Here is a 12,057-nt window from a genome sequence, read left to right as displayed (position 1 = left end):
ACGGCACGGTACAGCTCATGATCCAAAGCATACCACATCATGTGTAAAACATGGCAGAGGTAGTGTGATGGCTTGGGCATGCATGGCTGCAAGTGGCCCCGGGTCCCTAGTGTTTATTGATGATGTGACACAGGACAGAAGCAGCCGGATGAATTCTGGGGTTTTCAGAGACATACTGTGTGCTCAAATACAGCCAAACTGATTGGTCTGCGTTTTATAATACCCAGTAGTTTATTAAAACAAAGAAGTGGAATATTCTTGAATGTCCAAGTCAGTCACTTGATCTAAACCAAAGAGAGCATTTCACTTATTAAAGACTAAACTTTAGACAGAAAGGCCTACAAACAAACAGCTACTGAAAACCACTGCAGTAAAGGCCTGGCCGAGCATTAAAAAGGACGAAACACAACGTCTGGTGATGTCCATGAGTTCAAGACTTCAGGCAGTCATTACCAACAAAGGGTTTTCAACAAAGTATTAGAAATTAAGGTTTTATTTACAATTATTTAAGTTGTCCAATTACGTTTGAGCCCCTGAAATGAAGGAATTGAGTTTAAAAAAAATGCTTTAGTTCCTCACATTTATGCAATCATTTTGTATAACCCAGTGAATTAAAGCTGAAAGTCTGGGGCAGCGCGCCAGAATGACGTGGACGCTGTAGCACATCCGGCTGTGACTCCACCCCCCCTCCATGTCCCATGATGAGTGAGCTTTCTTGAAGCGCCTGCAACTACCTGGCGTGGGTTCCACATGTCTTGCCTCTCAGTGTTCCACAAGTCCGGATGAATGTCCCCGTTTGGCTGTGATCTGCACCTCCGAATGAAGCCTGTCTTAGGCGAATACCATCTGCGGGCTGCTTTATGGTTGTTAAGTTTGTGGTGGTCAAGAAGTAGAAAGGAGGGGAGAGACTGTTACCTGGAGGACAGCAGGGAAACTCTTCCTCACTGAAACAGATGGGATGTGTACGACCTGTCCAGACGAGGAAGGACGCCTGGGTGAAGCTGCTTTTCTGTCTGTCCTTTGGTAGGGGAATGCCGCGTGGTCTGCATGGAAGCCTTTTTGCATATATCACCCTGAGATGTAAAGGTGGGTGAGATTCAGTGTTGTTGGAGTGTAGGTTCTATTCCAGTTGGATGAAGGTTGGCAGATAACTGTAATATAAGAAGGGATGTACATTAATCTCTAATGGTGTCTGCTTAATTAACCCTGATCTTCAATAACCCTGTAATGGCTGATGTTTTATACTCTAACATATTTGACTATTTGTTCCACTAACTTCATGGCTTTATTTAAAATGGTCTGTAGTTAAGAAACTTCTGCATCTGCTTCATTATAGACTCAAAAACTATGCTTGAGGACTCTTTATCAGCACTCTGGAGTAGAGCATTTTCCATAATTTGAAGGGTTTAACCCTATGAATGTTGAATATGGAAACTCTGAGTTAAACCTTTGTGCTGGGTTTCAATTATATTAACTATGGACCTTTATATTAACTCTGGACTTATGTATCTCTGCTGTGCTTATATTGACTAATATCTATGGCATATTTATTATTCATCTTAAATACTAACTACTGCTTATGGCTAATTAATGCCCATTAATGGACTCTATCGTCTATTATTTGGTCTTTAACATATTGGCTTTGGACTTATGTATCTCTGCTGTGCTTACATGGACTAATATTTATGAATTAATAATTATTTATCTTGATTATTAACTATCGCTTATGTGCAACTAATATCCATAGAGGAACTCTATCGCCTATTTATTGACAATCAAGGAACTAAAGGATCTGTGTGTTGCGGATGTTGGACTAAATCTAATATGTGGAGGATTTATTGGATTGTTAATTGTATTAATGGAGCTCTGACATTAAAGAAAGGGGAAAAGAGGGGGTGAAAACAAAAAGAGATAGTTGGGAATTATAAAAAAATATAAAAATTGCTGTGGAGGGAGGAAACACTTTGGAGGTAATAATGGTTAAGAAGAAAGATGATAAGAAGAAAGGGGTGGAACAGAGGAGGTCTGGAGTGTATGCCTCTCCCAGACAAGATATGTCAAGAATAAAAGGAGATCGGGAAGGCAAAATGGATAGATTTCTCCAAGCTCGGCCTACTGTATTTAGTAAGAGGCAAAATAGGTCCAACCCCCAAATAAAAAATCTGGTGTGGAGTGGTGAGGATATGGAAGATTCTGGTGTTACCATCGCCAATGGATCCCACAAATTTCCCCTACATGATCTGACATGTCTAAATCTAATTTAGTGTTGGAGATGATAACAAAACAAATTGGAGAATTAAAAGCTGAAGTGATGTACAGTTGATTAGAGATTGTAAGAAAGTCAGTGAAAGAGTTAGTTGTGCAGAACAAAGAGTAAGTGTGCTAGAAAATCAAATGCTCGCAACAGTTAAAGACCTTAAGAGCCTGAAAAGGGTGAATGAGGCCCTTAGCAAGAAAATTACAGAGCTGGAAGATAGGGATAGGAGATCAAACATTAGATTTATAGGAATACCTGAAAAAATGGAGGGTGCAAACTGCGCACAATATATTCAAAACTGGATTATTGAGGTGGTTGCTGGGGAAAATATCTGTAATTCGTTTACAGTTGAGAGAGCACATAGGATACCAATGAAAAAATATAGTGGGCAATTATCCAAGAACAATAACAGCAAAAATGATGCCGTTTAAGGTTGTTATGCGTAAAATAAGATCACTTGAATTAGTGGAAATACAGGGATCAAAAGTGTCAGTTTATCTGGACTACTCTTCCATAACTCAAAAAGAGAGAGAAATACATTGATGTTAAACGTACACTCCGTCAGGCGGATATAGCGTACTCTCTTTTGTATCCTGCTAAACTTAGAATTGTATATAAAGATCAGATCAGGTTTTTTTCTTCATCTCAGGAGGTGAATAGGTGGATGGAAACTCTGGGTTTATGACTTGCTGAGAGGTATTGTTGTAATAGAGGGTGAAGTAGGTAATTGATTTTTGAGAAAAATGAACAGGGACAGGGATGGGGATGGGGAGGTGGATTTCGCAACAGTATAGTAGGGTGTTAAGTCCTTACGGGGGAGTGATACACCAGAGGGGTAGGGATGGGAGAGAGCGAGAAGGAATGGGGGAAATGTTGTTTTTTCTTGGGGGGGGGGGGGGATTGGTTTTGTATTAATATAAAGGTTATCAGTGATTACAATCTTATCTTGGAATGTAAGAGGATTGGGGAAGAAAGTGAAGAATTTTGCTGTGTTCGGTGTAATAGGTAGATATCTTCCAGCCATAATATGTCTAACGGAGACCCATATGCTAAAGGATAGATTAGGCCTTTTTAAAAGGAAATGGATATCTTATCAATTTCACTCTGTTTACAGTGGGTATAGTAGAGGGGTTAGTATCCTTATCCATAAAGATATACCATGCTCAATTATTTCTCAAAGGATTGATGCAGAGAAACTTCCTGTATGGATGTTTTGAGAAAGTAAGATGGGAAGTGGCAGGGATTTACAAGCACCTAAGGATTATTAGGAACACCATACTAATATGGTGTTGGACCCCCTTTTGCCTTCAGAACTGCCTTAATTGTACGTGGCATTGATTCAACAAGGTGCTGATAGCATTCTTTAGAAATGTTGCCCCATATTGATAGGATAGCATCTTGCAGTTGATGGAGATTTGAGGGATGCACATCCAGGGCACGAAGCTCCCGTTCCACCACATCCCAAAGATGCTCTATTGGGTTGAGATCTGGTGACTGTGGGGCCATTTTAGTACAGTGAACTCATTGTCATGTTGAAGAAACCAATTTGAAATGATTCAAGCTTTGTGACATAGTGCATTATCCTGCTGGAAGTAGCCATCAGAGGATGGGTACATGGTGGTCATGAAGGGATGGACATGGTCAGAAACAATACTCAGGTAGCCCGTGGCATTTAAACAATGGCCAATTGGCACTAAGGGGCCTAAATTGTGCCCAGAAAACATCCCCCACACCACCACCACCACCACCACCAGCCTGCACAGTGTTAACAAGGCATGATGGATACATGTTCTCATTCTGTTTACGCCAAATTTGGACGCTACCATTTGAATGTCTCAACAGAAACCGAGACTCATCAGACCAGGCAACATTTTTCCAGTCTTCAACAGTCCAATTTTGGTGAGCTCGTGCAAATTGTAGCCTCTTTTTCCTATTTGTAGTGGAGATGAGTGGTACCCGGTGGGGTCTTCTGCTGTTGTAGCCCATCCGCCTCAAGGTTGTGCGTGTTGTGGCTTCACAAATGCTTTGCTGCATACCTCGGTTGTAACAAGTGGTTATTTCAGTCAACGTTGCTCTTCTATCAGCTTGAATCAGTCGGCCCATTCTCCTCTTACCTCTAGCATCAACAAGGCATTTTCGCCCACAGGACTGCCGCATACTGGATGTTTTTACCTTTTCACAACATTCTTTGTAAACCCTAGAAATGGTTGTGCGTGAAAATCCCAGTAACTGAGCAGATTGTGAAATACCCAGACTGGCCCGTCTGGCACCATCAACCATGCCACGCTCAAAATTGCTTAAATCACCTTTCTTTCCCATTTTGACATTCAGTTTGGAGTTCAGGAGATTGTCTTGACCAGGACCACAACCCTAAATGCATTGAAGCAACTGCCATTTGATTGGTTTACTAGATAATCGCATTAATGAGAAATAGAACAGGCGTTCCTAATAATTCTTTAGGTGAGTGTATATTCCACCTCCTTATAGACATGAGGTGTTGTTAAAACTTAATGATTTTCTACAGGATAAACATAATTGTCCATTGCTATTGTTGGAAGATTTCAACTGTACGATGAATGATGATCTGGATAGATTGTCCAAGAAAGATAAGTAAAAAAAAAAACAGGGGCTACGTCATTGATGAAGTTATTCCAAGAGCTTGGTTGGTGGGATATATGGAGAACTCATAATCCATTATTGAAAGAGTATTCTTGTTATAGTAAAGCTTATGACTCCCTTTCCAGGATTGATTTGGTATTTGACATTTCAGAGCAGAGTGGTGGTCTCGTATGAGCCAAGGTGCATCTCAGACCATTCCCCAGTTTTAATAATGGTGTGTTCAAGGGCAGAAGTTGCGATTGGCATTTGTAAAGCTTACTCGGTTAGTCCTATTTGGCTTAACCTAATGGGGCAAGAGGCCAATTTTGAAAAAGAGTTAATTATTTTCTTTGAGATAAACAAGGATTCTGCTGGGGTAAATGAGGTCTGGGATGCTGCCAAGGCTTATGTGAGAGGACTACTAAATAAAAAGATTATAGAATTAAAAAAAATGTTTAAAAAGAAGGAAGATGATTTAAAGTTAACAGTGGGAAATATAGAGAAGAAGATGATAATTCAAAAAAAGATAAGTAAAAAAAAAACAGGGGCTACGTCATTGATGACGTTATTCCAAGAGCTTGGTTGGTGGGACATAAGGAGAACTTATAATCCATTATTAAAAGAGTATTCTTGTCATAGTAAAACGTATGACTCCCTTTCCAGGATTGATTTGGTATTTGACATTTCAGAGCAGAGTGGTGGTCTCGTATGAGCCAAGGTGCATCTCAGACCATTCCCCAGTTTTAATAATGGTGTGTTCAAGGGCACAAGTTGCGATTTGCATTTGTAAAGCTTACTCGGTTAGTCCTATTTGGCTTAACCTAATGGGGCAAGAGGCCAATTTTGAAAAAGAGTTAATTATTTTCTTTGAGATAAACAAGGATTCTGCTGGGGTAAATGAGGTCTGGGATGCTGCCAAGGCTTATGTGAGAGGACTACTAAATAAAAAGATTATAGAATTAAAAAAGTGTTTAAAAAGAAGGAAGATGATTTAAAGTTAAAAAGTGGGAAATATGGAGAAGAAGATGATAATTAAAAAAACTGTGGACTCAAGAGAAGCTTTGTTGGTGACATCTAATAATTATAACTATCTTAGAGAAAAAGCACAGAACACTGACTTATTTATTAAATCTAGAAGACATTGGGAGGGAGGTAGGCCTTGTTAATTCTTGTCTGGGATCATTAGTTAGATGGAAATAGTGGCAAACATGTCTGCAATTCGAGATAAGGGGTGTGGGGATTCGCTCTGGTAGTTAGGACTAGCGGATGCAGTATAGAGGCAAAGTACACAGTTCTTGAATCAAACAGCGGTGTTTATCCACACATTGGTGTATAACAAAATGCAGATAAGGTGTATCACAAAACGCAGGTGGCTTGGTGTTTGTTCACACACAAGGAAAGTCCATAAACAATAAAAGTCACTTTTTTTCCTGGGTGTTAATTCGCACCCTGTTAGCAGTTCAACCTCATCAAGTCCATAGGCAGCCTGTTCGCCTTTAGAGGGGCCTGAGTCCTCCAGCCCAGCTCAAACCTCAAATTCCAGCACGACCCTCAGTTCACAGCACACAGACTCCTGAGCTCCACTGTAAGAGGGAGGAAAATCCACACACCTGGTAGTGCTGGCTGGTTTTTATGCCTGGCAAAACCTGGCCTGGAGCATTGGGAGTAGTCACCCACCCAGCACTTTGACTACTCCCAGTAAGAGCCGTCCCGGATCAGCTATAACAGCCATGCAAGATCTTTAGCTGCTGCTGACACATAAAATACTGGCTCTTACTTCACCGAGCCCAGGAACCTTGGTGACACATACCTTCCATCCACAATAATTCCAGGTACCTTCTTACAGGGGGCATAATACATAATGAGATCCAGACTAGATATTAGTGTCGTTTAGAGAATATTATGGGGATCTGTACTCAACACACATCCAAATTGATTACAATAGATTGAAATGTTTTTAGGGGATATCAATATTCCAAAACTCAGTGCTAGTCAACGGGAAGCATTAGACAGTCCCATTTCATTGAGTGAGGTGCTATTTGCAAAAGCTGAATCTCCACTTGGTAAAACAGCAGGTCCAGATAGATTAATTGTAGAATTATACAAAAGAGATAGAGAGTTTTGAGCGAATAGATTGCTGGAGGTTTTTTTTCTAATAGTGACGCGCTTACCTATTTCAATGGGAGAAGCAACGTTTATCTTAATTCCTAAGAAAGGGAAGGATAGTTTGGATCTGGGCTCGTATCGACCAATATCATTAATAAATAATGACTGTAAGATTTTGGCCACAATTTTGGCGAAGAGATTGAAGGGGGTAATTACGCACTTGGTTCATGAGGATCAAAACAGATTTATTCCTGGAAGATCTACTTCTTTAAACCTTTTCAGAATCTTTGCCAATATTCAATGGGTGGGTAATGATGATGATGGCTGCTCTATCCTGACCCTAGATGCAACAAAAGCTTTTGATAGTGTGGAATGTATTTTTTTTTTTGTGGGAAACTCTGGGTTTCTTTGGTTTTGGATCTGAGTTTACCAAGTGGGTGAAGATTATTTATAATGACCCGAGAGCACCGATATCTGTTAATGGTCAAGTGTCTGAGAGTTTTGTCATTGAGACGGGCATGAGGCAGGGTTGTCCCCTCTTTCCTTTACTTTTCGCCCTGGTGGTGGAACCATTGGCAATTAAGATCAGACAGGATTCAGGTTTTCAGGGATTTGGCGTGAGGAGAAGTGAGGATAAATTATCACTCTATGCAAACAATGTTCTTTTTTTTCTTGGTTCTTTTTTTTCTTTTGTTTCATTGATGGATGAATTTGGGAGCTTCTCGGGTATAACAATTACCGTATTTTTCGCCCTATAAGATGCACCGGCCCATAAGACACACCGGCCCATAAGACACACATAGGTTTTAGAGGAGGACAATAATAAATAAAAAATTTTTCATTAGACCTCAGGTCAGACCACCAGTCAGACCCCCAATGTTAATCAGACCCCAATAAGACCTCAGATTAGACTTCCAATTAGACCTCAGCTCAGACCCCAATGTGAATGACCCCCAGTCAGACCTCAGATAAGAGCCCCATGCCTCTCATGAGCCCCCATGGCTCTCATCAGTCCCCATATGTCTCATCATCCCCCATATCAGCCACCATTTCCATATTTCACCCCCCACAATAGCCTCCATTGCAATATTTTAGCCCCTATGGCCATATTTTAGCCTCAATTGCCATATTTTAGCCCTCAATATTAGGCCCCATTGCCATATTTCAGCACTTATATCAGTCCCCATTGCCATATTTCAGCCTTCATTATCAGGCTCCAATGCCATATTTCAGCCCTCATTATCAGGCCCCATTGCCATATTTCAGCCCCCATTATCAGGCCCCATTGCCATATTTCAGCCCTCATTATCAGGCCTCATTGCCATATTTCAGCACTTATATCAGCCCACATGGCCATATTTAAGCCCCCATATCAATTTCCATAGCCATGTTTCAGCCCCTGTTGCCTCTCATCAGTCACAGAACATAAAACAAAAAAACACTTACCTCTCCTGCTCCTGGATGCCTCCGCTCCTCTCCTCCAGTGCGATCTTCTTCCTCTTCCTGTCGGCTGTGCTGTGAACTGGCGTGCACAGTGTGAGGTCATAAATCAATACTGCTTCCGTTGAGTGACAAGATTAAGGTAATGGATAAAAGGTTAACAATTTTGGGCCCTCAGGATAACTTCAAATACCTGGGTTTACAAATAGCGAATGATTCTTCTTCTTGATTCAGAACAATTAAATAATAAAAGAGTATATAGGATTCCATTGGCTAAATCCTTAGTGGGGTCCTGGGTCATGCTTAAAAAACACTTGGGTTTGGAGGGTTTTACACGATTGACTCCTTTTTGGTATCATGACACATTGGGGGATAACAAAACTGGACAACAAAAGTTTTTGGGGGGTATTTATCACAATATATTAAAGATGGGGTATTAAAGTCAAAGGAAGAGTTACTAGGGAATTTAGGTGATGATAGGCAGAGTTTGTTTAGATATTTACAATTAGTTGCAATCTTTAAAGGAGTTAAAAATAAGATACCTAGGGCAGTGATGGGCAAACTGCGGCTCTCCAGCTGTTGTAAAACTACAAATCCCATCATGCCTGTAGTAGGCTGATAGCTGTAGGCAGACTGGGCATACTGGTAAATATAGTTTTACAACAGCTGGAGATCCGCAGTTTGTGCATTCCTGACCTAGGGCATTATGCTCACATGATATGTTTAATTTTATTTTACAGGAGGGGTAATTATAGATTGGTGTCAATATTATATAAAAAACTAAGAGTAGTTATATATAGGGGGGAAATATGCACTAGTAAGATAGCATGGGAAAAGGATCTAGGTCCATCAACTGAGGAACAATGGAGGAGGTACTGGCAAGCAAGTAGGTGTCTGAGGAATCCATTGCATAGAGTTACTCAATTCATGATCTTGCATCGTTGGTATGGGACTCCCAACTGGCTTCAAAAATTCTCAGCGGGTATTTCAGATGTATGTCCAAGATGTGAAAGTCCTAAAGCGGATATTATCTATATGTGGTGGCGTTGCCCTAAAATACAACCATTTTGGCAGGGTCTCATTAAAATGATTAGAGATATTTTTTGTTTTAAGCCATCTTTGTCAATTTTTATTTGTGTGTTGGGTGAAGTTATGGTGTATAAATTCTTCCTTCTGGCCCGTTTATTAGTGGCCAGAAGGTGGATGAGAACAGATGTGCCCACTGTTAAAGAGTGGATAAATATGATGAGTTTATACAGTCAGGTCCATAAATATTGGGAAATCAACACAATTCTAACATTTTTGGCTCTATACACCACCACAATGGATTTGAAATTAAATGAACAAGATGTGCTTTAACTGCAGACTGTCAGCTTTAATTTGAGGGTATTTACATCCAAATCAGGTGAACGGTGTAGGAATTACAACAGTTTGCATATGTGCCTCCCACTTGTTAAGGAACCAAAAGTAATGGGACAGAATAATAATCATAAATCAAACTTTCACTTTTTAATACTTGGTTGCAAATCCTTTCCAGTCAATTACAGCCTGAAGTCTGGAACACATAGACCTCACCAGACGATGGGTTTCATCCCTGGTGATGCTCTGCCAGGCCTCTACTACAACTGTCTTCAGTTCCTGCTCGTTCTTGGGGCATTTTCCCTTCAGTTTTGTCTTCAGCAAGTGAAATGCATGCTCAATCGGATTCAGGTCAGGTGATTGACTTGGCCATTGCATAACATTCCACTTCTTTCCCTTAAAAAACTCTTTGGTTGCTTTTGCAGTATGCTTTGGGTCATTGTCCATCTGCACTGTGAAGCGCCTTCCAATGAGTTCTGAAGCATTTGGCTGACTATGAGCAGATAATAAATGTAAAAACACAAAATGCAATCGCACACTGCAACCAGCACTCTGCCCTGCCTTTATGCTGGATGTTGAATAAGGCATTGGTGTACATTTTGGCCAAAGCGTAATAAGCTTATTACGCTTTGGCCAAAATGTACACCAATGCCTTATTCAACATCCAGCATAAAGGCAGGGCAGAGTGCTGGTTGCAGTGTGCGATTGCATTTTGTGTTTTTACATTTATATCTCTATTTCGCCATAGCAATCTGCACCTGCTAGGGGTTGTGCAGGCTGAAATTTTCCATATGAGCAGATAATATTGGCCGAAACACTTCAGAATTCATCCTGCTGCTTTTGTCAGCAGTCACATCATCAATAAATACAAGAGAAACAGTTCCATTGGCAGCCATACATGCCCACGTCATGACACTAGCACCACCATGCTTCACTGATGAGGTGGTATGCTTAGGATCATGAGTAGGCATGAGCGAACCCGAACTGTATAGTTCGGGTTCGTACCGAATTTTGTGGTGTCCGTGACACGGACCCGAACCCGGACATTTTCGTAAAAGTCCGGGTTCGGGTTCGGTGTTCGTCGCTTTCTTGGCGCTTTTTGAAAGGCTGCAAAGCAGCCAATCAACAAGCGTCATACTACTTGCCCCAAGAGGCCGTCACAGCCATGCCTACTATTGGCATGGCTGTGATTGGCCAGAGCACCATGTGACCCAGCCTCTATTTAAGCTGGAGTCACATAGCGCCGCCCGTCACTCTGCTCTGATCAGTGTAGGGAGAGGTTGCAGCTGCGACGTTAGGGCGAGATTAGGCAGTGATTAACTCATCCAAAAGACTTCATTCAGAGATCGATCTGCAGCTGTGGATGATTGAACTGCTGCTATTGAATTGCTCAATGTTTTTTTTGGCGGCCATTTTGTGTATTGTGGTGCGCCAGCACAAGCTGCCACCAAGTGCATTTAACCCTCAATAGTGTGGTTGTTTTTTGGCTAAATCCTACATCAGAGTCAAGCTGTCACACCAAGTGCATTTAACCATCAATAGTCTGGTTATTTTTTGCCCATATACTACATCAGGGGCAAGCTGTCACCAAGTGCATTTAACCCTCAATGGTGTGGTTGTTTTTTGGCTAAATCCTACACCAGGGTCAAGCTGTCACACCAAGTGCATTTAACCAGCAATAGTGTGGTTATTTTTTGGCCATATACTACATCAGGGGCAAGCTGTCACCAAGTGCATTTAACCCTCAATGGTGTGGTTGTTTTTTGGCTAAATCCTACATCAGGGTCAAGCTGTCACACCAAGTGCATTTAACCAACAATAGTCTGGTTATTTTATGGCCATATACTACATCAGGGGCAAGCTGTCACCAAGTGCATTTAACCCTCAATAGTGTGGTTGTTTTTTGGCTAAATCCTACATCAGGGTCAAGCTGTCACACCAAGTGCATTTAACCATCAATAGTCTGGTTATTTTTTGGCCATATACTACATCAGGGTCAAGCTGTCACCAAGTTAATTTAACCCTCAATGGTGTGGTTGTTTTTTGGCTAAATCCTACATCAGGGTCAAGCTGTCACACCAAGTGCATTTAACCATCAATAGTCTGGTTATTTTTTGGCCATATACTACATCAGGGTCAAGCTGTCACCAAGTGCATTTAACCCTCAATGGTGTGGTTGTTTTTTGGCTAAATCCTACATCAGGGTCAAGCTGTCACACCAAGTGCATTTAACCATCAATAGTCTGGTTATTTTTTGGCCATATACTACATCAGGGGCAAGCTGAGCCTGTCACCAA

The 12,057-nt window shown here is 41.1% G+C and overlaps 1 protein-coding gene across 4 annotated transcripts in view; it reads left to right on the top strand.

The window, feature by feature from the left end:
• The first annotated feature begins 734 nt into the window (after window positions 1-734).
• The window catches only part of PHC1 (polyhomeotic homolog 1), a 119,488-nt gene continuing 108,165 nt past the window's right edge, over window positions 735-12,057 (top strand). For all 4 annotated transcript variants that reach the window (XM_044299825.1, XM_044299822.1, XM_044299824.1 and 1 more), the window contains exon 1: window positions 735-1,086. In XM_044299825.1, the coding sequence (XP_044155760.1) occupies window positions 954-1,086 (133 nt within the window). In that variant the 5' untranslated portion in view covers window positions 735-953. The remainder of the gene's footprint in view (window positions 1,087-12,057) is intronic.

This window comes from Bufo gargarizans, chromosome 6 (assembly GCF_014858855.1).
Source record: "Bufo gargarizans isolate SCDJY-AF-19 chromosome 6, ASM1485885v1, whole genome shotgun sequence".
Lineage (NCBI taxonomy): Eukaryota > Metazoa > Chordata > Amphibia > Anura > Bufonidae > Bufo > Bufo gargarizans.
This window is presented reverse-complemented; position numbering and strand designations above follow the sequence as displayed.